The following is a 26,992-nucleotide window of genomic DNA, read 5'->3' on the forward strand; positions in this document are numbered from 1 at the left end:
CCAGTTGGGCATTAAAGGGTTAATCAACTCTATTTTTTCAAGTATACAACACGCCATGCATAATTAGCCGTTTTTTACACTAAAATCTATGGAAATCCCGTGTTCTGACCCATTTCTGCCCATACAAAATGTGTGGAAAAAGCTTCACCGATAGAACATTTTGAAACCTTCCGATTATGAAAATATGACCCGAATGTTGATCTCTAGCGAGAAAAAAAATCGATATACATTCAATATTTATAACCTGCTTGTTCAGTCATAGCATGTACAAATCTAGAGGACAAAACAATGATCCTAAAAAAAATCGATCGATTGATCATAACCAACGAGCTACTAGTCGATCAAATTGGTTGCTTTGTTTTTTAAATTTATACTCTTAAAAATTGTAGATATGGCTTAAAATTTTAATTTTAGTTATAAGCATATTTTGAAGCAAAACGTAGAGAAATTTAAAGGCATTGGTACAAATTTTCAAGACTCTCGTGGAGCATCTGCCAAGGAGCACGATATGAAATCCACTGGTTTAGGGGTTATCCACTAATCACGTGGTGATTTTTTTTCTTCAGATTTTCAGAACCCCTCCTCCTTCACTCTTCGTTCTCTGTTGTCCATAACAAAATTTTGAAATTTCTGTGGACCGTTGTTTTTGGTTCGACCCACCCTCCTCCCATAAATGACCACGTGATTAATGGGCGACCCCTTAGCAGGATTCGCTTTTTGTGTTTCATTATTCCTGGTTTGTTAGACCTACCCCAAACCCCGCTCGAAATGGATTTTGCGATTTTACTATGCGACCGTTTCTGTGGTAACCAACGCAAGTATTTATTTATATAATACCAATAATGGTTTAATTCAGTATTTCGTTAGTTTACTTTTATTGGCTTTCCTTTGGGCTCATTAAAATAAAATAGTGCAGCAAACCACGAACCGAAGGAACTCCTGTTTTTCAAGCAGTCCTGTCACATCAATTGAGGGTTTCCTTTTTATGAATCTATTTCTCGGAGTGTTCTGTTCGGGGGAGAAGTTTGAAGCAGCGCTAGCTTGAGCTTGGCCCTTCTAATTATTCAGGTGGAACCGCCACCCTTGTTCGTAGTTTTTTTTTCCTCTTTTCATGCTAATAAAAATCGTGTACCAAATATAGTTTAACTGAACAGTTGATAGGTTCCTATCTATTTATTGTGTGGTTCCTTCGGTGCCCAGATTAGAATCCTGCCGAATCGAAAAAAGGGAAAGAGAAACAGACGTCGCGCAACCCAGCAACAATAGACTACCAGCACAGGACAATGCCAGAGTGGGCGGAAGCTAAAAGGGAAGGCAGGGTAAATTGATTGATGGTCGTTATGAGTTGATTTGCGTTTAAATAAAATCAGTGAATTCGTAGCTTGCAATCGAACCAGCCACAGTAGCAGCACTGGAGGTAGCACTGGAAGCCGAGCAGGACACCGAGCAAGGCAGTTCAGCGTCGTCCAGCGAGACTTCGTCCCCTACCAAGAACCAATCCGGCCAGGTCAACGGCAACCAGCAATTGCACATGGAGGAATTAAAGGATGCCAGCATTCACCACACGGCCTTGAAGTTGTCCGAGGATATCAAAGCTATGAAAATCTACGGCAGTTTATATAAGATGGTGCAGGTAGGCTAAACTTGTTATTTGGTAGATTGTGTAATAGTTTTTAATTGCTGATATTATTTTTTGTCTAGTTCATAGTAGGTTTAGTATAGTATAGATAGACAGTATAGTTATTTTGCTAATTAGTATAGTGGATGTTTTAATTTAGTTTTTGATATCGGTGTACGTAGAGCTAGGTTTACATATTAATGAACTCTCAGAAATAGTTTGTATCTGCAAAAAACATGTTGCAAAATTATATTGATGATTTTTATCTGATAGATAGAAATAAGTGATTTATAGGTCACCTTCACAATGTTGCATTTGACATGTAGGCCAACAAAATCATGATCGATATTAACTTGTTGAAACGTGTTGCTGTTGCTAAAGTCTTAGGGAAATATTTATTTGGGATCGACCGCATGCAAATAAAATTGTGTCACGGCATACGGTTGGTTGGCAAAATAAGCGCGGTTAAATGTGAACATCTTGGAATAGGCAAATTACTAATTGAACTCTTTTAAGTGTAACGAGACATCGATTGGAAATCTTAAGTCACACCACCCAAATTTATTAATATGAACTCCCAGAAGCTAAGGCGGTACTTCCTAAATGAAGTTGAATAGTGTAGGTATAGAACAACCATCAACCAAATATATGGGACAACTGTCCATAATCGATAAAATTATTTCGTTAGTTACTTGATGAATCTTCTATTTAGGCTTAGAAAACAGATGACAGCAAATCAGAAATCTGTTTTGTTTAGAAACAAAAAAGTTATACCTAGGGAAACTGAATTTGGGTTTCCTCCGGGGTGGAACGGGCTGCACTACAGAAAAAGGTGATTTTTGAATATGTGGTCTAAATCCGTTCAAATTCTGTGAGTCGAATCATTTTTCGAAAGTATTAGAATCTTATTTTTTAATTTGACACAAATATGTTCGTGTTCCGGCCGGGGTGTTCCAAAATCTAAATTTCATATTCTCTAGGTAGAACTTTTTTTACGAAAAGACTTCCGGTATGTTACAGTCTCTTCTCTGTTGATAAGGAAATTTTCAAGTTAGCGGTGCCGTGTTATTGACGTGGCCATAGAAACTAGTAAACATGCACACTCAGGGAAGTCGTGCATTGGTCTATACTTGGTTCGCTGCCGCAATCTGGCAGAGGGGGTCGGAAGCATATAAGGCTTAAAGGCGTTTTGTCAAAAGCACATTTAACTTTGAGTGGCTTTTAGGCACAATGGTCATTTGGCATTACTAGGATTTAATCATGGTTATGCTCCTTCTTTTCAAATAGGATATTCTTCATGTTATCCTAAATGGTATTTGTACCAAATAAATGTGGGAGAACTTCTCCAAGAAATGGTCTATATACTAGTCTAACTATTTTTGCAAAGCATTTTCTTCTTCATTTTAGCATTACATCTCTACTAGAATAGAACCTGCTGCTTCTCAGCTTGGTGTTCAATCATTTACATATTAACGTTTATCAATATCATGCCAAAATTTACGTTAGCACGTTAGGACGACATTAGAACACACGCCAGAGTTACTCATACTAATGTAGTTTTACCAATCCCTCGATTAATCCTTCATTGAATCAATTTGCAGTAGGACCAGCGTAGGTAATCGAATAATGTAGGTAGTATGTAGTAGCCTTTCAATGCTTTCACTGCCCGAAGACACGACACTATGAAGTGAGCCAAAACCATTCAATATGACCTTTCAGAAGCTCGCGTGCTCACCTGAAGTAGACAAGGACGATATGAAGCATACCCTCGAGGCAGCCATCAAAGCGAACGGTCTGGAAACCGAAATTCGCAATGTTATCTATCATTTGATCAGAAATTCGCTCAAAGCAGAAACCAAACCCACGGTGCCGTCCAGTGACCCGTTATACTATCTGCGCCGGGCGGGTATTCAGTGGGAACGACGTGTACGTAAATCGCTCAACTCCATGTGCTCGGAATCAAAGGCCCAACTGCAAGGACAGATGCGTTCAGCTACGGACCGGGAAGAAATTCTAACAAAGTGGGACGAACTAAGCAACTATCAAATCGATCTGACCAACTATCGGCCGGTTTACGCTCCGAAAGATTTGCTCGATGTGCTTCTTTCCCTGAAGGGCCCCGTTAAACAGGATGAAACAGAGTACAGAAAATACTTCCGCTTCTCTCAACAACAAATTGCCAGCAAACTCAAACTTATCAAATCGTTTTTCAGTTTTCTTCCAAAGTGGGAATTTTCGCACATTTCGCTTCCGGTGAAAAATCTCTTCGAGTTGCGAGTGCATTTTTCTGAGCTCTTGCGCAATGATAACAATGGAGGTACGACTGATTGGGCAGTCACGTGTCAGAAGATCCTGAAGACGCGTCATGCCCCTTTGTGCCAGCAAGCCCTGAAGAAGGGCATCACACCACCTCCGCTTCGAGGACATCTGTGGGCCTACGTGCTTGGCAGTCAGGTGGAAGCGCATGTAAGCGTCATTAGTCGGTTGATTGATCCTTAGGATCGTTGAGGTAGGTGGGTTGGGTTTGCATTGCTACTAATTCGGGTGGTGTTTCGTTTTAGCACGCCGAGCATTGGGACAATTTGAAACAGTCGGTGCTAACGACGGAATCTATTGTTGATAAGCTAGTATTCAAGGATGTTCAATTGACGGCAACTAACGATGATCGGTATTTTGTATTCGAGGATGTGTTGTATCAGGTAGAAACAATAGGAATATTATACTTCCAGAAGATGTGTAACTGTTGTATTTTCAGATCATGTTGTGCTTCAGTCGTGATGCTGAAATTAGTCAAATGATTCAAACGGAGTTCACCAACTCAGCAAAGGTTAAGCAATACGAGGGCCCAGCTTGCGGATTCGTTCCATTTCATGGTATCTGCATGTTGGCAGCACCATTCTGCTACTTGTACGACAATCCCGTTTCGTTGTACTTTACGTTCCGCGCATTCTACGTTCGTTACTGCCATCGACTAACCACGATAAATACCCACCCACAGGGAATCGTCAGTTTGTGTCTGCTGTTTGAAAAACTTTTGCAGACACACGAACCCCAACTGTGGTCTCACTTTCGTGAATTGCAAATTCAACCGTGAGTAGCTAAATATCTCCACGAACTCATCTCAGAAGTTAAAAATGCTATATTTCATTGCAGCATTCGCGTGGTGTTCAAGTGGCTGATGCGTGCATTCAGCGGTCACCTTCCTCCGGAGCAGCTGCTCATTCTGTGGGATCTTATCTTGGGCTACGATAGTCTGGAAATTTTATCTCTTTTGGCGCTGATCATATTGAGCTTTCGTCGGGAAAGTCTGATGCAGGTTGTCACTCTGGAAAACATTGAAGCCATATTATCGGATTTGTCCTCGGTCAAGGTGCTACCTTTGATACAACTCACGTTGTCGCGAGACTGAGTGCTACGAAACTTTTTCATGTTGGAAAACGATTGATGGCAAAAGAAGGTAGATAAAAGGCGGTAAACAACAAAATAGACTTGGTTATAGGAAATTCTAAAAGTGTGCACATAGAAAACGAAAACTATACAAAATTTCGAGCTCGACGCCCGTAGTTAAAGTTAAACCTATACTATTGATTGCAAATTTCTTATCTTAAATTACTAGACTAGTGTTGATTTAAATGTCAATTTAAATTGTACATGCAGTTCATTTGGATGAAATCTGAAACTGCACAAGCCCTGCAAAGTATTCGATTGATCTACGAGGTTGCCCTTGTGCCCTCTTTCCCATGTTGTCTAACTATGAAATATCAAATTAATTACTTGATTTCTCCATAGTAATTCCCATAAAAACTTTGATGGACTTGAGCAATGTCAGTATTCATCGAAATAAGCTCAAATAAGCAGGTCATGTCTTGAAGGACGTAGAGCCAGCAAAAGTAAATTAAGTAAGCTCAAATTTTTAGAGGACACTCAGAATCTGGCTTCTAGATTCTACAGAACGGAATGGGCGTTTTTTTTTTTGAATCACCTGAATAGGTACTTAATTCTGGGACAAAATACTCACAGGATGCATATCTCACAAATAAAGTCAATAATAATAATAATAATAATAATAATAATAATGATACATAATTCAAACCGCTCTCCAAGCAGCAAACTTCGAAGTCACATTTGTCGATTTAATTTTTCATCTGTTTCAAATAGCATGTGCCCTTAATTCCGCGCATAACTTGGCATCACTTAATTCCGCGCATTTTGTACGATATCTTACGAAGCTCAATATATTTTCATGTCTATAAACTTGTATACGATGTGTAGGTATACGTTATTTTATAAATGGCTTACGATCACTATACTATTTTAAACTTTTAAGAATGTTTCACAAAGCGCAGGAATAGAGTTTTAGTTACGTTTAATTATGGTGCTTTATCGTGGGAAACATATAAATGAAGTAGAAAGTAAGAATGCTTCCTAAAAATGTAATACGAGATTGAAATAGTTTTTTTATTTGAAGAAATAGACTACAAGGTGTGTATTTTTCGTCAATATGAAACGAAACTAAAATGTCTAAATAGAAAACTAGCATACAAAGGTATTTATTTGGTGCTCAAATTATTTATAGCTTATTTGGCATATTGGGTGAACAGTCAGAAAGTAGTTATGGGTACATTTAAAGATAACAACTTTTTTTTGTTTTCCTCTAGAGCCGATCTATTGATTTGATTAAGCTAAGTAGGTATCTATGTTTTGTAAAATTGACAAACAAGTAAATGTTACAAATATGAAATTAAAGACAGTTTCCTCATACGTCGAGCCTTCGCTCAAAATACTCAAGTGTTTCCAGACAAATGTAAAAATAGCAATAGTATTGGAAGGAGCAACGATCAAGATGCTCTTACCGACAAGGCTGTGCTGTCAACTGTGACGCACATCAGGCAACACGCGAAAGCATCACCTACTGTGATGGCGAAAAGCTTGTTAAGCGCATCCAGCGCGCCATTCATCCCCACTCTCATTCATAAGTGAAAGCGCCATTGAAGTAAGAGCATCGTTTCTGAATTTATTCTCGTTTTATTTCCGATTAATAAAGTTAATTTGTGTTTCTACAGTATTCTCGTGTACTTGTTTCCACTTATTTGAAATACATTTCCAATAGGTTATGGTCCCGGCAGTATACTGAGAACTGTAGAACGGTATTTCCGGTAAAGTTGTGCTTCAATTTCGAAGATATTTTTCGGTTCGGTAGATGCGTCGCGTGTGTGTGTGAAACAACATGGCGGACGTGAAGGTATCGTTCGAAAAGTTGAATGACAATAATTTCGCGGTGTGGAAGTTCAAGATGGAACTTTTCCTGGTGAAAGAAGAGCTATTCGCGGTTGTGGTGGAAGACAAGCCCGACGAGCCGTCGGCCGACTGGATCCTGAAGGATGGAAAAGCTCGTGCCATGATCGGTTTGGCTGTGGAAGACACGCAACTGGTCCACATCATCAGGAAGACGACTGCGAAGGAGATGTGGGACTCATTGAAGAAAATTCATGAGGAGTCGTCTCTTTCTTCGACTTTGCACGTGTTGCGGAAGTTGTGCTCGATGCGGTTAGCAGAAGAAGACAACCTGCTGGAGCATCTGAATGGCATGACGGCATTGCACAACAAGCTGGAAGTGATGGGAGAGGGATTAAAGGACAGAGTGTTCATGGCGTTAATTCTTTCGAGCCTCCCGATGTCGTATGGTAGCCTCATCAATGTGATTGAGAGCCGACCGGAGGCGGAAGTGACTGTGGACTTTGTGAAAAGCAAATTGCGCGAAGAGTGGCGTCGTCGACAAGCGTGTGGGGGTGGTGTGGAGAGCAGTGAAAAGGCTCTGAAGACGATGAGTGGCAAAAGCAAATTCGAAAAGAAGAAAAGTGTTGTGTGCCATCATTGCCACCAATCCGGACACTTCCAGCGAGACTGTCCGAAATTGAAAGAAAAATCGGACAAAGTGAAAAGAGATGCTGGGAAAGTGAACATGGCCGCGGAAGTTTCGAGCGGTGTGATGGAAATGTGTCTGGTAGCAGCGAGTCCGTGTGCCCCCGGAAAGTGGTATTTGGATTCCGGAGCGACGTCGCATATGACGAGTGACGTGAAGCTGCTGAGTGATCTGGATCGCAGTAAAAGCGTGGAAATATGCTTGGCCGATGGTACCCGCATCAAGTCCGGTGGTTCCGGAACCGGAAAAGTGGCATCGTTAACGGGAAGTGGAATCCAGATGAACGTTACGCTCAACGATGTGTACCACGTGCCGTCCCTCGCTGGTAATCTGCTGTCCGTAGGTAAGATTTGTGATCTTGGATACAGCGTTGTATTCGAGAAATCCGGCTGTCGAGTCCTACGTGACAAGGAAGTGATGCTGGTAGGCGAGCGAAGCGGGGGGTTATATCGTTTGAAGCAGTTCCCTGAGCAAGCACTGGCAACGACTGAGAACCATCCAGAATCGTGTGAGCATCTGTGGCATCGTCGGCTGGGTCATCGCGATCCGGAAGCAATAGTGAAAATAGTGCGACACGATTTGGGTTTCGGTCTGAAATTACAGAAATGTAATGTAAATTGCGTGTGTGGAGTTTGTTTGAAAGGGAAGATGAGTCGCATTTCGTTTCCGAAGCGATCCGAAAGTAATTCGTCAGCGGTTGGCGATTTAGTGCATTCGGACGTTGGTGGACCGATGGAAGTTGCCACACCCAGCGGCAATCGGTTCTATGTGACTCTAGTGGACGATTTCAGTGGTTACACGGTGGTATACCTGCTGAAGGCGAAGTCGGAAGTTGAACAAAAAGTGCGCGAGTATTGTAGTTTGGTGAAGAACCAGTTCAGCCGGTATCCTCGAATCATTCGTACGGATGGAGGAGGTGAATATTCGAGCACGGCGTTCAAGCGTTTCTTGGCTGAAAGTGGTATCGTCTTGCAACAAACGGCACCGTATTCTCCGCAACAAAACGGTAAAGCGGAGAGGAAGAATCGGTACGAAGTTGAAATGGTTCGGTGTTTGCTTCTTGAGTCCGGTTTGAGCAAAAAGTATTGGGGTGAAGCGTTGAACACGGCGAACTATTTGCAAAATCGTCTTCCGTCGTCGGGTAAGGAAAAGACACCGTATGAGCTGTGGCACGGTAAGAAACCGTCGTATGTCCATATTCGTATTTTTGGTTCGGAGGCGTACGTTCATGTGCCGAAGGAGAAACGGAGAAAATTAGATTCGAAGGCAGTGAAGTTGGTCTTCGTCGGGTACGCGGAAGGAAGGAAAGCATATCGTTTCCTGAACCCTGAGAACGATACGATTTTGATAAGCCGCGATGCGAAGTTCGTTGAAGTGCGTAAAGAAGAGGTGCCCCGCGGGCGTCAGGAGGAGTTTCCTGGGGAAGAAAACGAAGCATCGGTAGTTCCTGAAAAGGAGAAAGAAGAAGTCGTTATATCGTTGGGGAATAAGATTGAAGAAATCGATCCAGTACCTGAAGCAGAAGAAAGTAGCGATGAAGAAGAAGAAGAAAACGTGGAAGAGTTGGACATTTCGGACTATTCAGTGGCATCAAGTGCAAGTTCGTTCCATGGTTTTCCGATGGAAGAAATCGCAAGAAGGTCTCGAAGGTCAACAAAAGGTGTACCTCCACGGCGGCTCATTGAGGAAATTTTCGTGGCAGGCACTCTTCCCCCAGAGGAGGAGATGGAGCCGAGAACGCTACAGGAGGCTTTGAGCTGTGAAAAGAGTGCTGAGTGGAGAAAAGCAATGGTTGAAGAGCTGCGATCTCACGAGGAGAACGGAACGTGGGAGCTGGTAGACCCGCCTGCTGGGCGAAAACCAGTAGGCTGCAAGTGGGTGTACAAAATCAAGCGAAACGCTGCTGGGGAAGCTGTGAAGTACAAGGCACGTCTGGTCGCCCAAGGATTCAATCAGAAGTATGGGCAAGACTATGATGAAGTGTTCGCACCGGTTGTAAAGCAAACAACTTTGCGTACACTTCTGGCCATCGCTTCGAAACGGAACCTGGTGCTGAAGCATTTCGATGTGAAGACCGCATATTTGTACGGAAAGCTGGAAGAGGAGCTCTATATGCGGCAACCAAGTGGCTTCGTGATTGAAGGCAAGGAGCAGCAGGTGTGTAAGCTGGTGAAAAGCATTTACGGGTTGAAACAATCTGCTCGTTGTTGGAATCATCGTCTTCACGCCTTCCTCCAAAGTTTGAAGTTCAAACAGAGCCGAGCTGATCCGTGTTTTTACACGAAAGTGGTCAACGGAAAGCGATTGTATTTGCTTGTCTACGTCGACGATATTTTGCTGGGCTGCGAAAGCGAGGAGGAGATCGAAAAGATCTATGCTGCCCTGAGCAAGGAGTTCGAGATGGCCAACCTGGGAGATGCCAACTATTTCCTGGGAATGGAAATCCGGAAAGAAGGTGATAAGTACGGTATTTCGCTGGAGAACTACATAGACCGCGTTGCTGGGAGATTTGGTTTGATCGATGCCAAGTGCGCGAAAACCCCGATGGAAGATGGATTCGTCAAGACCAGAGAGGAGAGTCCACCACTGAAATCGAATGGCCAGTACAGGAGTCTAGTGGGAGCGTTGCTGTATATCGCCGTCTGTGCGAGACCCGATATTGCTGCTAGTGTGTCGATTTTGGGACGATGCGTATGTGCACCGACTGAAGCCGATTGGGTGGCAGCCAAACGTGTGGTGCGCTACCTGAAAGGGACGAAAGATTGGCAGTTAAGATACGGAGACTCAGAAGGTAAGCTTGTTGGATACTCGGACGCGGACTGGGCGGGCGATTTGAAGTCTCGCAAGTCTACAAGTGGTATCGTGTTCATGTATGCCGGAGGAGCGATTTCGTGGACAAGCCGTCTGCAAGATTTTGTCACACTCTCGTCGATGGAATCGGAATACGTGGCGTTGAGCGAGGCGAGCCAAGAGGCTGTTTGGCTTCTGCATTTGTTTGAGGATTTCGGTGAGCCAACGTTCAAGCCGGTGACACTCTGGGAAGATAACCAGAGCTGCATCAAGTTCGTCAGTTCGGAACGGACAACGAAGCGATCGAGGCACATCGAGACTCGTCAGTGCTTCGTGAAGGAGCTGTGTGAAGCAAGAGTTTTGGAGCTGCTTTACTGTTCCACAGAGGAGATGGTTGCGGATATACTCACCAAGGCACTTGGGCAGGTGAAGCTTCGAAAGTTCGCTGGTTTGCTCGGTTTGGCCGGCGGAGATCGTTGAGGAGGAGTATTGGAAGGAGCAACGATCAAGATGCTCTTACCGACAAGGCTGTGCTGTCAACTGTGACGCACATCAGGCAACACGCGAAAGCATCACCTACTGTGATGGCGAAAAGCTTGTTAAGCGCATCCAGCGCGCCATTCATCCCCACTCTCATTCATAAGTGAAAGCGCCATTGAAGTAAGAGCATCGTTTCTGAATTTATTCTCGTTTTATTTCCGATTAATAAAGTTAATTTGTGTTTCTACAGTATTCTCGTGTACTTGTTTCCACTTATTTGAAATACATTTCCAATAAATAGTACATACAACCATTATATCAATTTACTATTTTAACAATAGACAGCTAAATAAATAAATTTTCTGAATTCCTCCCTCATCATAAACAAACTTTTACAAAATCAAATTTCAACTACTGCTACCCCAAATGAATAACATAAAGTGCTTTGTCCTGAATAATACACTAAGGGCTATTTGCATAGCATGACGAATCGCCTATATTTAAAAAAGTGAAATGGCACAACAGCTATGCGAATTAACAATTATACAAAACAACATTATGCCAAATGGCGTATATCAAACGGATTTATGCCATATGGGCCACTCTCCCCCTTCCAAGCATCGAATCTAGGCTGTTCAGTTTTGAAAACTGTTCTGAGAAGTCTGAGAAACCATCATTCAATCATCAAAATTTGAATACCATTTTTAGATAATAAGAAATCTTTATTTTTATTCATTTATTGTAGTTGTAATTCATCATTCATTTGTTTGTCTTAATGAAAAAAAAGTATAAAAATCTAGTTCAAGTAGTTGAGCGCATCAGCAGAAGCAGGCAGAGGTTTATATATATAAACGATTGCGAGCCACGAGCTGAAGAAAGTTAGATTGTCTTATTACTCGTTCAATTGCATAGATATTCAATTGCATTAGGTAGTAGTTCCGTTCCGGAGAGTCGATAACAACAACTATCAGCTTAGCCGCAAAAACAGCTTGCCCTCTACGGCTTCTCTACTCCAACGTTTGGATTCCCAGCAACCGACAGCGATCCTCGTAATCAGAAAGGTTGAAAGGATTTCGCCAGGGAAGATGTTGAAGCGCGTACCGAAGGAAACTATGTTGTACTGACTCCAGTCTTGCGATCCAACAACTCTGATACGGACAACAAACAACAACGCTAAATTCCAAAATGAAACAGACTAACGTTACAGTGATTTTAAACATGAAGGGTCGCAGAAATCACCAGAAAGCGTGATAATAAATCCAAGGCAAACCGCTTGGCGATCACGTCATTGTAGTGTGGCTTGAAATTCATTTTCTGGTCAAAAGTGATGCCCAAATATTTAACTTGATCCACTCGGTTGAGCATTGTATCACAAATCAAGTAACAGAAATTGATTGGCGTCTGAAACTGGAATGAAACATCACTGCATTTGTTGACGCTCAAAGTCAGAAAGTTCGAAGTGCACCTAATTGTCATTATGTCCACCCGTGATGGCAGCATTCACAGTCCGCAGTGCTGTCGATGATCATGTAGATTTCAACGTCAACCGCATAAAATAATCGACATCCAGGTGGTAGCAGCTGAGAGAGTTCGTTGAGGAATAACAGGAACAGAAGCGGTCCGAAATTACTGCCTTGGGGTTTTCCAGATGTATTTGTGAAGTTCTCAAATTACGATGATTAGATTAGATTAAATTCCTTCACGTATAGCAAGCGGTTTGTTAGATATGACTCAAATCAGCGCACTAAGGAATGAGAAACTCCAAGTTTATTAAGCTTAGCTAGTAGAATGCCATGATCACCTTGGTCAAACGCTGCTTTTAGATCTGTGTAGATTGTATCAATTTGCTTATCGGAGTCCAGAGTGCGACGGCAGATAGAAACAAATTACGTTAGGTTTGTATTAATTGATCGCTTGGGAAAAATACATGCTGAGCAGTTGAGATAGAAGATTTACAAGAATTGAACAAAGCACCGTTTATGAGAATCTCGAATAACTTGGAGCAGGAGCATAAAGATGTGATGCATCCGTAGTCATGTACATCTTTCTCATCGCCTTTTTATAGTTTTTTTTTTTATTAATTTGCAGTCCGTGGCTTGCTTTTTCCTTTTTTTTGTAGACATTTACGTTACTCACCATTACCAGCCCTGCGTCAATCCCCATTAAAATGTTATAATTTTATAATCGATACATCTAATTATAATTTAACATTTGCTTTCCTTCAATTCTACCGCAGTGATTGCTTCTAGTCAAACGCTTTGGTTTGTACTCTCATTTTAGGTTTCAACGAGCAAGTCTCTATTTGTCTTCTCTCCATGACCCGGAGAGTAGTTTATGACTATATCAAACAAAAGAATTTAGACCAGAATTTGTTTTGGCTACTTACTGTCTCCCTACCAGTTCTTAGGTTTGAAGCTAAGCTTCGATAGCCAGGAAGACGAGCTGGAGTCTTCCATTGCTTTCAATTCTTCGGTTGTACCCTGCGCTTCACTAATACCGGCCTCCTTCAGTTGCTCGATCAGCTTTTGACGAAAAATCAATTTGTGCGGTCGTTTGTCCTCCTTGGATTCAACTTCGTTCTTAATTTTCAGAACAGCTTCCACGTACGTCAGACCATACCAATCGATTTCCTCTGGGGTGTACTGGGACAGATAGCAAGCGTACTCTTTCAGGACGGCTTGTTGTTTCTCCGGCTCGGAAGCTAGTTTGGGACATCCCGCCAACAGGTCCACAAGTACCTTCTTCTTCAGTTTAATAGCTAGCATCGAACGCAGGTCGCAGGCCGGAGTTTTCAGCAAGTAATGATCGAAACCATGGTTGTCGTGGATTTGATCCAGCGTACGATCGGTAACCGTTACCGCCATATACTCGTTTAAAACTTGGCTATGTACAACAGAACGTCTAAGAACAGGAACCCAAAAGTGAGGAACTCGGCGTTTGTATGGGTTGCGTTTTTGGAAGCCCTTCACAATGGCTTCTCCGCCCCAGATTCCTTGATGCGACTCTGGCGGATCGATCAGTGGCAGTGGTACGTTTTGGATTGGCGTTACCAATCCTGTCACGTCTTCCCGTTGAAACATTCCTGTAAGAATAATAGGGGACAATTGTAGTTCGATAGGCAGCACATAGATTAACGTGACCAGATGTATATGCTCCTTGGCTTAGCTTAGTAGTAATGTACTCGGGTATAAAGCAAAGCCATGCTGAAGGTGCCTGTGTTTGATTCCCGGTCTGTTCAGGATCTTTTCGTAATGAAAAAAAAATTCTTGCCTTCCTATGGCATAGAATATAATCCCGCCGCAGCTTGAGCTACGAATGCAAAAAATGGCAATTTTGGCAAAGCAAGCTCAAGATCAATAACTGTGGAAGTGCTCTTAGAACACTAATGGTGGTAAGCTCCATCGAGGTTAATACCCCAATCGCGTATTATCCTCGATTTTTTTTTCTTGCGAGTGAAGAACTAGCCGGATGTGTTAAAATTCACATAAAGACAAAAAAAAATCTTCGATTTTACTATAGTAAAATCGAGGATAATACGCGATTGGCGTATTAACTTTGATGGAGCTTACCACCATAAGACTGAGAAGCAGTCTCTGTAGGGATTTAATTCCAAGAAAAAGAATCTCGTTTTTAGCTCCAAAGACAAAATTTCACAGATTGATTAAATAACAGCAATCTTTGTATGTACGCATGCATACATCACTGATCTACAGTCGGATATATCTTTCCATCTTTCTGAGCCCGGTAGTGTTGAAAATAGAAAATCGGTGTTGGGATACAACAGTGGGAGGGATTGAAAGCCCGCTAACATTTCCTTGCGTAAATAATAAACGGTCGCTATGGTCTAATCCACCGATGTACTAAATTCACTCGGTCTGAGAATGGATCATTGAAGGTAGTTTTGCAAGTGCTCACCGCACCAAAACAAAGGCGACACTGTATATGGGATTTAACATTGTGACAGCATTGCTGTTCTGTCAAACACACAAGGCTACGGTGGCGCTATCTATGCTTTCCATAGCGGCCGTTTTCGTTATTTTAATGATCCATTGTGACACTAGAGCGGGGCACGCTCCCGTATAATCCCCACGTGATCGGAACCCGCTCTAGTGTCAAAATTCTTCGACCGAGTTAGTTTAGTACACCAGTGGATATTTTTTTATTTTTTATTTACGAGATTTTTAGCCCTGGGCTAATTTATCTCGGGATCAACGGCTTTATTTCCCTTCCGAAGGAAGTCGTCACTGGATTTTTGTTGTTGTGACTATCTCGGGGATGGGATTCGATCCCAGGTCCTCGGCGTGAGAGGCGTGTGTTCTAACCACTACCCCAGGTCCGTCCCCAGACCAGTGAATAAGTCCATACGCTGCACGTCTGCTTAGTTCTACAAACTGCTTAGGAAGCACTGGTATGCTTCAAATATTTTAAACTTATATATGGTCGGTGTTCAGACAGACCGGACCTGATGCTATTTTGGTGTCATAAAGATATGTTAATAATTCCATCAATTCTGATTTTTTTCAATGTTATTTCGATACAGACGTATCATTAAATAGGTAAGTTCCTTTGTTACAACAAATAATGCAAATCAGTTGTTGTTCTGCACTCGAAAACGTCGACAGCGCCTGATCTAGCAGTGGATGAAATAGATTGAGACTCAACCGTAGGTAGTTTTTTCTCCTACAATTGGTTTTCATTGTTCGCAAACGATTCGATATACCGCACGCGATGAGTGAAGGAATGATTTGCAATACGGTTCAATTTGCTTTCCCCCCGGGCAAGCCTAGGCCGTCTCGGGATGAAATTGCCAGATTTCTGAAGCATCTGGACTTGATGCGAAGGACATGGACACTGTCTACAAGTCCGAAGCAGCTATGCGAGATGCCCTACGACGGCATCCAGATGCAATAAATTTGGGGGGACGTCATTTGGCATAAAGCCGTTCGGCATAAAATAATTTGGCATAACGGTCGTTTGGCATAATAGTCATTTGGCATAATCGACGTTTGGCATAATCATTGAAAACTGAGTTGCTATGTTTTTGGCATTACCATTGCTAACATTCTCATATGTGATTTTCCCTTCTTTTGGTCATAGGCTGTTCTTTCTCATTACGTTGTTGAACTAGTGGTTTGCATTGTGACTACTAAAATTTTTAATTGACAATTTTGCTTTCTTTCCTACGTTGGCATTATAAGCATAAGCATAAGCATTGATGACCGTACAATACGTAGTTGCTACTCCGTGATTGACCAGAATAATCGAAGTTGCACAAGGAACCAAGAGATGTAGCTTGGGAGTAGCTTTCCGTCTTTAATGTACACTTTCAAGAACTCCAGACATTTAAAAGTAAATAACGGCGCCGGCCACGTCCTTACGGTCATCGGGGGAAGGGAAGGAATGTTAGTGTGACATCCATTGTTACTAGAGTCCGAGATCACCTCTGCATCTCCATGGTTGTCATGGGTAGGAGTTGTGTTAGTGGGAATGGATCATAGCTGCATGATCAGGATTCACCTTGGTAAGTGATGCGATTCATGCAACCTTAGTTCAAAAAATCACCTATCAGTACTCTAAAGACAACGTGAATATACGATAAGTCGACTCTTTTAGCGTCGAACCATTCAAAGGTTATTTTTTTTTAATGACAAAAAAAACAGGTAAAAGGAAAGGTATAGGCTTTTCAATGTTAATGTACTAGAGTCTATGTCGACACTTCAATGACGAACTCTTCATATTTTGTTAAGTCCATTCATTTAAGTAACATTCCCGCCGTTGTCATAATATATAGATGTTCCAAAATATGTTTTACATTTAAAATAAAAGTATAAAACGAGCTCACCAAATTGATCATTATCCATCCTTGATTGAGGAGCTGTAGCTACTTTAACCAGCATGTTTGTGTCACAAAACTAAAATATCACTTCGGCGACGCGAGAACCTAAACTCGATTGCACTCAGAACTCGTGCAAACTAAAACGAGAAAAAAAAACTCCGGTGACGCGACGACGCAAAAAACACGATTTTTCAAGTGAAGATGAAACGAATCGAGGGGGCCCAGATAGCCGTAGCGGTAAACGCGCAGCTATTCAGCATGACCAAGCTGAGGGTCGTGGGTTCGAATCCCGCTGGTCGAGGATCTTTTCGGGTTGGAAATTTTCTCGACTTTCCAGGGCATAGAGTATCTTCGTACCTGCCACACGATATACACATGCAAAAATGGTCATTGGCATAGTAAGCTCTCAGTTAATAACTGTGGAAGTGCTCATAAGAACACTAAGCTGAGAAGCAGGCTCTGTCCCAGTGGGGACGTAACGCCAGAAAGAAGAAGAAGAATGAAACGAAGTCAAAACCCAAGACACGAATCTGGAGATCCAGACAGCCTCTCAAGCAGAAAACCTTATCGATTGGTCACCACCAGTGAGCGAGAATTTGATCAAGCCTTCTGCCTGATCCGCTGTCCGGCTCTCCAGACCCGTGCACCTGAAAATTTGAGGTCCGGCCACGATGCATTTTCACCTTCTTTTTGGGCTTAAACGAAACACTGCCCAGCAGAACGCGTTCAGAATAATCGTTTCATTTTCAGTATAGACACTTTTTTCACAAACTGCATCAGCCGTTTCATTGGTTTCACCAGCCGAATCTAGTAATTTGCGAGGACGACAAAAACGTGACAGATAAATTTTCAACACATCCGTTCGCGCGCGCTGCATACTCCCTTCTTTTCTACGTTGGCATTGTAACATTGTAACATTTTCATCGACGATTTTCCCTTCTTTTGATCACCAGATCTTCTTTTAAGTAGCACTATTTAAATTTCTAATTTCTTTTCTTTTATGCCAAACGTCCATTATGCCAAATGACCATTATGCGAAATGACCATTATGCCAAACGACTTTACTGCCCATAAACGCATAATTGTCCCATGTGCATAGGAAACCCAGCAAACATGGGACTGACATGCATTTATGGGCAGTTTATGCCAAATGACTTTATGCCAAATGACTTTATGCCAAACGGGGTAGCCCCAATAAATTTCATTTCACTAATGGAAAGGCAGTGGAAGTACGGATGCTTACAGCGGGAAAAAAGATTCACTATGTTCGGGTGTTCGTCATCCCTCCAGAAGTTACCGATGAGGAATTGTCATTGGTGATTGGGAAGTTCGGAAGGATTGAACGGATGGTGCGGGAAAAATTTCCCGCAAATCTAGGAATGGGCCACTTGTATACTGGTGTTCGTGGCGTTGTCATGGAAATGGAAAATGATATCCCCCCCTGCGATGGATGTCTTCAAGTGGAAAGCAAAGCTGTATTATGATGGACTGAAGGAGAAATAAGTAGATGAAAAAACCGAATTTAGTACTATACCATTTAATTCCACTAGAGTTTGTATCCTTTGACAGATACGCGTATTTCGACCTCAACTGTAAGGCCGTCTTCAGTGTCGTGTACTAGACTCGACTAGAAGGAGAAATGCTTTTTGTGCCAGTGTGAGGGTCATCAAAGGAGTAGTTGTCCAACCAAGAAGCCTGTGGAGAATCGGAAGCATACCACTTATGCTGGGGTTGTCCAATAGGGAGAAGCAGCATTACCAGGAGAAACGGACAATATCGAGAATGATATTATTGAAATAGTGGAGGAGGAAATTTTGGAAAATTCGGACGTGTTGGATCAAGTGGATTTGTCACAGGAAGCTCATGCAACGGAAGAGTCGTGTTCATCAAGTTTTCGAAAGCATGTGGAAAGCATGGACGAGGAGCAATTGAGGGAAATTAATGAAGCAGCAGAGCAAATTGGTTTGGAGAACTTTCGGGAAAATGTTGCCAAATTATCGCAAATGATTGACGAGCTCCCTAGTAAGGAACAGGCGATTCAAAAACGGGCGCAGTTTGCAAAATCAGGCTCTATTGAACTACGACCAAAAAAGACCGCTCGTAAAAGTTCAAGTTCAAGTTTTAGTTTCAACATTTCGGCTCTGTAATGCTGTAATGCCGCCTCGAGCCTACCAAATAAATAATAATAAAAAAATAATGCAAATATTTTGATATTTCAAATGCCTAGGATACTTTTCCCTGGAAAAACACTTGGTTCAGTCTGCGCCGACCATATGTATCTCAAACTTAAGTTATGTTAGAAGACTAGTCTCTTAGGCAAAGTTGTCCATTTGTTAAAAGGCTACACATTGCTTTTTTCGTTAGTTCGATATTTTGCCATTAGGAGGTGCTAGTCAGCATTGAAAAGTTCTTGTTTTTAATGAATTATGATACGTGGTTTACGGCTAACCAGCCGAGTGGAAGTTTGACAACTACCGAAAAACTAAACATTACATATACTTTGCAATTGTATTAAATGAACAAATTGATGTGAAGTTTTGCGAAAAAGTTAAACGTCTTCTCGGTGAGAATCGAACTCATGACTCCCTGATCTCTAGTTAGGGCGCGTTACCCCTACGCCACGAGAGGACTCATGGTAAAAAAGTTAAAAATCCTATCTCAGGAAGCAGATCAGATAGCAGACCGCTTTCGGTAATATTGCTAGTTAAGCCAAGAGAAATGCTAAATAAAATAAATACATCCTTAGAGAAATTTTTCTAAAGATACCTTAAGAAAGTACTCTAGAGATTTCTCCTATGATTTCTTCAGTTCAGCAGAAATTCTTTAATTTCCTAAGGAAGTTCTCAAGGCTCCAATTTATCCAGAGGCATTTTTTAAACATTATTGTAGAAATCTAAAAAAAAACCGTTAAACATCGTTATTACAAATCTTATAGTAATCTCTGATGAAACTTTCGTTAAATTTTTGATGAACATTAGCGAGGATTTCTGTTCAATTTCCTAACTTGTGCCAAAGGATACAAACTTTAGGGGAATTAAATGATATAGCACTAAATTCGTTTTTTTTTTTTCGTTTACTTATTAACAAAATAATCAATCAAGTACATGGATAATATTATGTAGCTTCATTTTTTTCCACCTTGATCAGAATCCATGAAGAAACTTGTATAGAAATGGTCGGAATAATTGCTGAATATTTGCTGGTGTAAGACCTCAAATAAAATTTTCAAGAATCCATGAAGATTTTACTTGGAAAATACTCGAGAATTGTTAAGCAGAACTGCAGAAGTAATTTGTGCATGAAATGTTGGTGAAATTTCTAGACTTCTGGAGGAACTTATTAGTGAATCACTGATCGAATTTATTGAAGAATTCCTGGAAGAGTTTTAATAGATTTCCTGGAATGATGACTTGAAGATCAGTAGAACAATTTTCGGAATTGATATGAAATGTTTGGCGAAATAACTGAAAAATCGGCCTAAGAATCGAAGAGAAATTCCTGGAAAAACCTTGAAAACTGTGGAACAAACTCTTAGTTTTTTTTAGAAGAACTACTGTTGGAATCTTTGGAAGATCTGCTAGAGTAATTACTGGAAAAAATGGTGAAAAACTTGAATTGCTGGTAAATTCTCTGGAGGAAATTCTGGAATAGTATTTCGGCAAATTTTCAGAGTAATTGCTAGTGGAAATTCCTGGTTAGATATTTTGAATAAGAATTCACTACAAGAAGGAAAATAGTGACTTTAGCAACAATGTTGGTCAAAAACGATACTTCAGATACCTTCCTTTAGAAATAGAGCCTTTTTAGAAATTTGCGTTGAAATGAAGACTCTAGAATGAAGAAATGAAGTCTCTAGAATAAGACCGGCTACCAACCCTGCATACTTAAAGATTAACTTAGTTTAGACTAATGATTTAGACAAAGTTGACCTTTAGTTTAAATACCTAAACTACGTTAAAATTTTTTGTAGCACGGACAGAGTTTGACGAAATCAGATACAAGATTTCACATTTTGTGTTGCTGTGAACGAACCAACAACGGATGCATATTTGAAACCATTGTTTTCAAATCATTTCTTTGATAAACGTAGAATTCAAAAGGTAATCATAATAACTGTCCTGGAAATGCGGGACATTTTTATGATTTGAGTGAAATGCGGGTCATTTCTAGGGAAACTTTTAAGCGCGGGACAAAGGGTAAAAATGTGGAACTATTCCGCGAAAAGCGGGGTACGTCTGGCCACTTCAACATAGACATAAGCTTACCATCCTTCGGAACATAGTGAACAGCAGCTGGCTGCTGGAGCTTCCATTCGTCCCAGAATTTCTTGTAGGCCGCGGGCAGCTGCGCTCCCCAGCCCTTGGTGAACTTTTTCGACTTGCGGAGTCCGTAGAGCAGACTGGCTCCCTGGAATATTGTTTTGTTAGTGCGTAGTTTAATTTGCAAAAATAAAAGGATGACGAAACAGAATGAGTGATTACGGAACAACCTTGACATTAGGACTTTGATGCAAAGATTGAAATGCATTTTTGGAATGGATTCTCCTTGCTAACTCACCTGAGGTGTGGCGGATGCCATTGAGAATAGTTCTTAGACGATGTTAAATCCTTTAAAGTTGTTATATTATGCAGGTTTTCCGCGAAATATCAAAGAAAATAATCACTCGTGTTGAAAATGCTGAAAATGTTGCTGCTAAACTTTTGACGTTTTGATATCTGACGAAAACCCTGTGGGAAAGTGAAGCACATGGATTGCGTTCACGACTTTTTTTGATGCGACTTTTTAAAACGTGACAACACCGACGATACATTTTCTAGTATCATAAATAATATCACTGCGTTCTTCATCACCTTCGAGTTCAGAGAGTTCCAGTAAAGCGCGGTCAGCAATTCACCTCGCCGGAGAAATGACCCGTCCGATATCTTTCGTTACCGGTAATGCCAAGAAGTTGGAGGAAGTGCGGGCCATCTTGGGACCGAAGTTTCCGCGTGAGCTGCTGCCCGTGAAGCTGGACCTGCCGGAACTGCAGGGAGAGATTGATGACATCTGCAGGAAAAAGTGTTTGGAAGCGGCTCGGCGCGTAAAAGGACCGGTACTGGTTGAGGACACGTGCTTGTGCTTCAACGCATTAAAAGGGTTACCAGGTAAAATTGCGTTAGATCTAAAGTTTCATAAATTTATAAAAAAATTTCTTTTGTAGGTCCATACATAAAATGGTTTCTTGAAAAGCTAGAGCCGGAAGGGTTGCATAAGCTGCTGGACGGTTGGGAAGATAAATCGGCGGAAGCAGTGTGCACTTTTGCGTACGCGCCGGGTGAAGATGCGGAAGTAATTCTCTTCCAAGGGCGCACCCAAGGCGACATCGTCTATCCGCGAGGCTGTCGTGACTTCGGATGGGATCCCATCTTTCAGCCTAAAGGGTACGACAAGTCCTACGCCGAGTTGCCCAAAGAAAAGAAGAATGAAATTTCACACCGGTTTCGTGCGTTGAATAAGTTGAGAGATTATTTTGTCGCAGAGAATCAATAACGAAACTTTGTAGTTAAAATTTGATGCAGTAAAAACGCCACAAAAAAAAATGTTGATGAAAGTAAGAAAATCATTGGTAAACATGAGAATATTCTATGGTGATTTACAGTAGAAAGTAGATCAATTCAAAATCTGTTAGTTTGAGAGTCGTATCAAACTAACAGATTTTGAATTGATACATGGACAATTAGGGTAACCAATATATTTTGGACCACCTGGGCCATTTTTCTGCAAATTTCCCAGTTTAAATCGCAAGAGCAACTCAATTCGCATGCCATTTGTAAAGATAGGACTATTCCGCACTTCCATCAATCGTTTGTACATAGAAAATGTGTTTATTTTATCTGAAATCAATTTAATTTATTCGGTTCATCCATGCAACCGTTACAACACGTTACACACAGAAATTGAAGCCGTCAGAAATTTTTCAAATTTAAACAAAAACTTTTCATTTTCTGAACTAAAGGCGTAGAATTTCTTCGGTTTTCCATTGTCAATCGATTGATTAGACTATGGGCAAGCATATTATACAACCAGTGTCGTGTACTTTGTCGCCAAACGATAAAAAATGCCGGGTGTCTAAATATATATACTTTGAGGGTCCAAAATGTATTAGTGTGTCCAAAATAATGAAAAACAGTGCTTCACAATCTAATTATTTTCGACGTTTTTCGGATCCTACATGACCATATGGGCATTTTTATCTCGTAGAGGAAGTTTTTCTTTACATTTTGCCATGTTCTTTGCCTTGGTTACGCTGTGCAATTAATTAATTGGGACAAAAAACTAAGATCACTTCCTTAGGGGTCCAAAATACGACCGTTACCCTAATATCTCTATGGACTTATCCACGGTCTTCTTTTATCCTCGACTTTCTTTTTCTTTTCTGCTCTAAATGCGGGCAATGTTTACATAAAATGACATCCGGACCAACATCCGAACAACGAATGTTCACCGAATGAACACGAAGTGGATGAATGTACAACGAAATCGTTCATTTTGTGTAAACACGGCCCGCAGTAAAGGTTTTCTTCCCGCTGGAAATTGCAGCGTGACGTCATCGTAGATTAGTTCATTGTGCTATGGTCTAATCCATTGGTGTACTAAATTCACTCGGTCTGAGAATTGTGACACTTGAGCGGGGCACGCTCCCGTATGATCACCACGTGATCTGGACCCGCTCTAGTGTCAAAATTCTTCGACCGAGTCAGTTTAGTACACCACTGGATAAGACCATACGCAACTTGTTTCTCATTACTAATTTGGGATGGTACACAAATTATGTCACGCTAAATTTCAAATTTTTCGACTCACTCTCCCCCCCCCTCCCCTTCGTCACACTTTTTGTATGAGTCTACGAAAATTTGGTAAGGCTTGTCACGCTTGGCTCAACCACCTCCCCCCCCCGTTGGAGCGTGACGTCTGACCCCTTCAGAGAAAAACTCGAGAATTTATATGACACACTTGACTTAAGTGACGAATGACGATTTACCCTCAAGTACAAAACATCCATAGATCGTTGCACGTCTGACCTAACCTCTAAAGTCCATATAAAAAAAATGTCAACAATTCCAGCAGTGAATGTCAACTCCATATAAAAAAAATCTAAACAATTCCAGCAGTGAGTGTCAAAGAGCAGGACAGTCAATTGAGCCTGATAAAAGAGGGACAGAGAAGGAGAACTTTTCGTGACGTCACCATGCACTCTTCTATAGGGTTGGGGTTTGTTCACAAATTTCATAACGCCAAAAGAGGCCATTTTCAACACCCACCCACCCCTTCGTAACACTTTTTGTGTGAATATTTTATAAATTTTGTATGGACCGTAACATCACGAGGACACCCACCCACCCCCTTTAGCGTTATGAAATTTGTGAATGGTCCCTTGCGTTCTACTTCATCGTAAGCGCTATTATTTGTCGTATCAAACTTAAAATGTTCCATTACGGAGCATATTCAAACTTACCTGCAACATAAATTCATCTTCCAAGTGTAATTTTGGGAAAAGGTTTATTCACGAAGTTCATAACGCCAAAAATTGCCATTTTCAACAACCACCCACCCCCTCATAACGCATTTTGTAAGAATATTTTCCAAATTTTGTATGACTTGTAACATTTTGAATATACACACCCACCCCCTTTAGCGTTATGAAATATGTGAATGGGCCAAGGGGTGGATCACTTCTTCAATGCACATCGAATGTACATCAAATTGCATCAAATGCATTTTTTCGACATTCACATCAGCTTAGCACTGGTCATTTTTATCATGCCATGCTATAGCAACGCATATTTTTTTATTGTGAAAGGATCAACATAGTTTTACTCTTCCTAATAAACTATTTACTAATATTTTGTTCATTTCAGATACTCAAGCTGTAGCTTCAGAACGAACATGTATTGAATTTTAATTGAAAGCTTTCTCGATGCCGCGGCAATCCATAAGCATATTCTTGAAGCGGATAGTGTGTGATCATAAAGGGTTTTTTTTTAAAGGACGTTCTACACATTAACAAGTTTTGGTAGTACTCAGTGCACGTCATGAGTTAGAGGATGATAGCTTGATAAAAATTCGTCGTATCACGTCCCTGTCAGAACCACCTTCCAGAGAAACCCACATACTGTGCCTTAATAGTGACGGTGGAACGCACAACAATAGCCTTGAAAACAATTGGTCTAAATAGCTTTTTTTAATTTCTTTCAACTATAAACTGTAGACTAGATGTGTTAAAGCCTTATCAATCTTATTTCTATATTGCTTCCAGAAATCTTGCCTTAGACTTCCACAACTATTGAACTTATGTCTACGGAACATAGATTTGCTGAAATAATTTCTTAATATTGTTCATGAATAACAGCAAATGAACAGATCTCTAGGTCGCGATATAGCTACGCTTCTGAGTTGATATCTATGCATTATGTAGATGCTTTGACGAATAAAACAACCACTAATCATTTCGGATAATTTTTCTTTGAGCATGCCAATGGTCCATCTTCACAATATGACGATTTCAAGCTTCCCCGAAGCTGGAATCCACCTTGTCATCAGCTTAATTTCCACAAAGGTTTAACGGTTTCCGATGAAGTTGTTACTCAAATGTTGATATCTGATACTCTAATGAAAAATGTTTCTAGTTTCTCTAGGCACTATAAACCCTGATCGATCATTTTTTTGAGCGAGGTCTTCTTAAGTTGATAGAAAAATGAGTTTGACACTTCAACAAGTACAACAATGAAACGTTTGAGCAAGCCATGAATTGCAAATCTATCGAGTGTGCATTCAAATGCATTTCGATTTAACAGATGCATCAAGAGTGATCCACCCCTTGGAATGGGCCCAAAGCTGTTATGGTTCGCACACTTGTACACCAAAAATGCAATAAAACTACTGAATTTCAGTAGATAAAAAACCGAATTTAGTATTATAGCGGTTATCACGCTCAATGGTGTGGGTGCCCTAGTTTAGATGTAGTTGTGGAACTCTGAGGAAAACAACATCCGGGTAAACAAACAGAAAACAAGAATCCGGGTAAACAATTTTCAAATTAGGAAATATTTCCATATGCATTTTGATGAGTCTGGAAAGCGTGTGGCAAGTTACGTTTATGAAAACAAAAACAAACTGTGTATGATAAGCGTATGCTAGTATTCGTGTGTTCAAATGTCACTAAGCTCTATACCATTTCATTCCACTAGAGTTTGTATCTTTTGACAGATAAGCGTATTTCGACCTCAACTGTAAAACCGTCTTCAGTGTCGTGTACTAGACTCGACTATTAACGAATAAAAGTTGGATTATGCTTTAGAAAATTTGGAAATTGAATTAGCTAATTCTGACTTGCTGTCACCTAAATGATGAAAATGATGTGATTCTAAAACTAAACATTTTTCCTACATTCTCATCACAATTAGAGTTGTCTAGCTAACGTCAATTTGGAGTTTTTAAAATAGATTTTGCAAAACTTACCCTCACACTTTCTGTCAATCAAATGAGCAATAAATAAAAACTTTTTTTTATCGACAACTTTACTGCCGTGAATCGCAAGTCAGTCCCATCTTCATTTTCGTCAAATTGAGTTGAGTTCAGTTCTCAACATATCTTCCAATGCTCTTTCAGCTGCCCTAATGAGATAATAAGATTTGTTCAGAAAAAGATGAAAAAAAAAAGCAAGTCAAATTGTCCCATAATGAAAAGTAACCGCATATCAGTCCTACTACAGATTTCCGCACCGTGTAACACAAAAATGAACCGTGTTCTGATCATTTTTATATTTTTCTCAGAAATATATAGTAGTGGAAAGCAAATTGTGAAAGTTTCATTAAGATTTGAACATGTTCCAATTCTCTGGAATTTTTTGAATATTCGTATGGAAAACAAGTTTGGAAACTTCATACCCCATTTTCTCAATGCCTACTTTTTACAGATGGGACTGACTTGCGATTCACGGCAGTTTAGGACCCTATTACTTTTTTTGTCTAAAGTGTGACATAAATAAAAGTCGTGAACGTGTTCCTATCACCGTACCGCGGCTCTCGGCTTGTTGACAAAACTGCGATCGATAGCCTAAGGCTGTGAACCGTTTCACCGATTCGTTTAACTTTTAGTTAAAATTTGACAGCTCGATAGTTATTTCCCCTCCGGTTAGAAATAACCCAGCTCTGGAGCATGGTTAAATTTGACAGTTCGGAAGTTATTTTCTGCTCCCTTGAATTTGAGAATAACTAACCATCTGTCAGCTTCGTTCTGAAATAACTATTCGACTGTCAAATCTCAAATGGGCCGACCGCGAAGTTCAATTTAACCATTTGAGAGG

General features: G+C 40.8%; 3 protein-coding genes across 10 annotated transcripts; 2 read left to right on the forward strand and 1 right to left on the reverse strand.

Moving 5' to 3' along the window:
• Positions 1–823: 823 nt before the first annotated feature.
• Positions 824–5,129, forward strand: LOC5570829 (TBC1 domain family member 19). Of its 8 annotated transcripts, none has more exons than XM_001653286.2 (7): positions 824–1,319; positions 1,382–1,633; positions 3,338–3,759; positions 3,832–4,084; positions 4,180–4,317; positions 4,374–4,708; positions 4,772–5,129. In XM_001653286.2, the coding sequence occupies exons 1-7, from the start codon at positions 1,284–1,286 to the stop codon at positions 5,025–5,027; spliced, it is 1,692 nt and encodes a 563-aa protein (XP_001653336.1). In that variant the 5' UTR covers positions 824–1,283; the 3' UTR covers positions 5,028–5,129. The 8 variants fall into 8 exon arrangements, with proteins under 8 accessions (XP_001653336.1, XP_021702179.1, XP_021702180.1 ...); XM_021846487.1 differs by having other exon boundaries at positions 824–1,085; positions 1,155–1,319; positions 3,338–4,084; XM_021846488.1 differs by having other exon boundaries at positions 824–1,085; positions 1,162–1,319; positions 3,338–4,084.
• A 7,939-nt stretch (positions 5,130–13,068) lies between these two features.
• Positions 13,069–21,361, reverse strand: LOC5570827 (39S ribosomal protein L28, mitochondrial). Its single transcript, XM_001653285.2, has 3 exons — positions 21,205–21,361; positions 20,913–21,054; positions 13,069–13,893 (listed from the first exon to the last, which is right to left on the reverse strand). Exons 1-3 carry the CDS (start codon positions 21,223–21,225, stop codon positions 13,205–13,207), a joined length of 852 nt encoding a protein of 283 aa, XP_001653335.1. The 5' UTR covers positions 21,226–21,361; the 3' UTR covers positions 13,069–13,204.
• Positions 21,362–21,459: 98 nt separating this feature from the next.
• LOC5570828 (inosine triphosphate pyrophosphatase) lies at positions 21,460–22,246 on the forward strand. The gene is made up of 2 exons (XM_001653284.2): positions 21,460–21,791; positions 21,848–22,246. Exons 1-2 carry the CDS (start codon positions 21,554–21,556, stop codon positions 22,174–22,176), a joined length of 567 nt encoding a protein of 188 aa, XP_001653334.1. The 5' UTR covers positions 21,460–21,553; the 3' UTR covers positions 22,177–22,246.
• The last annotated feature ends 4,746 nt before the right edge of the window (positions 22,247–26,992 follow it).

The sequence above is a fragment of the Aedes aegypti genome, chromosome 2 (genome assembly GCF_002204515.2).
Source record: "Aedes aegypti strain LVP_AGWG chromosome 2, AaegL5.0 Primary Assembly, whole genome shotgun sequence".
NCBI lineage: Eukaryota > Metazoa > Arthropoda > Insecta > Diptera > Culicidae > Aedes > Aedes aegypti.

Coding starts and splice junctions, on each gene's coding strand:
- LOC5570829 (XM_021846486.1), top strand. CDS start 1,284: ATGCCAGAGTGGGCGGAAGCTAAAAGGGAAGGCAGG. Junction 1,320..1,381: donor AAGCTAAAAGGGAAGGCAGG/GTAAATTGATTG, acceptor GTGAATTCGTAG/CTTGCAATCGAACCAGCCAC. Junction 4,085..4,179: donor GCAGTCAGGTGGAAGCGCAT/GTAAGCGTCATT, acceptor GTTTCGTTTTAG/CACGCCGAGCATTGGGACAA.
- LOC5570827 (XM_001653285.2), bottom strand. CDS start 21,225: ATGGCATCCGCCACACCTCAG. Junction 21,055..21,204: donor TGGCATCCGCCACACCTCAG/GTGAGTTAGCAA, acceptor ACAATATTCCAG/GGAGCCAGTCTGCTCTACGG. Junction 13,894..20,912: donor TCACTATGTTCCGAAGGATG/GTAAGCTTATGT, acceptor TTATTCTTACAG/GAATGTTTCAACGGGAAGAC.
- LOC5570828 (XM_001653284.2), top strand. CDS start 21,554: ATGACCCGTCCGATATCTTTCGTTACCGGTAATGCCAAGAAGTTGGAG. Junction 21,792..21,847: donor CGCATTAAAAGGGTTACCAG/GTAAAATTGCGT, acceptor TTTCTTTTGTAG/GTCCATACATAAAATGGTTT.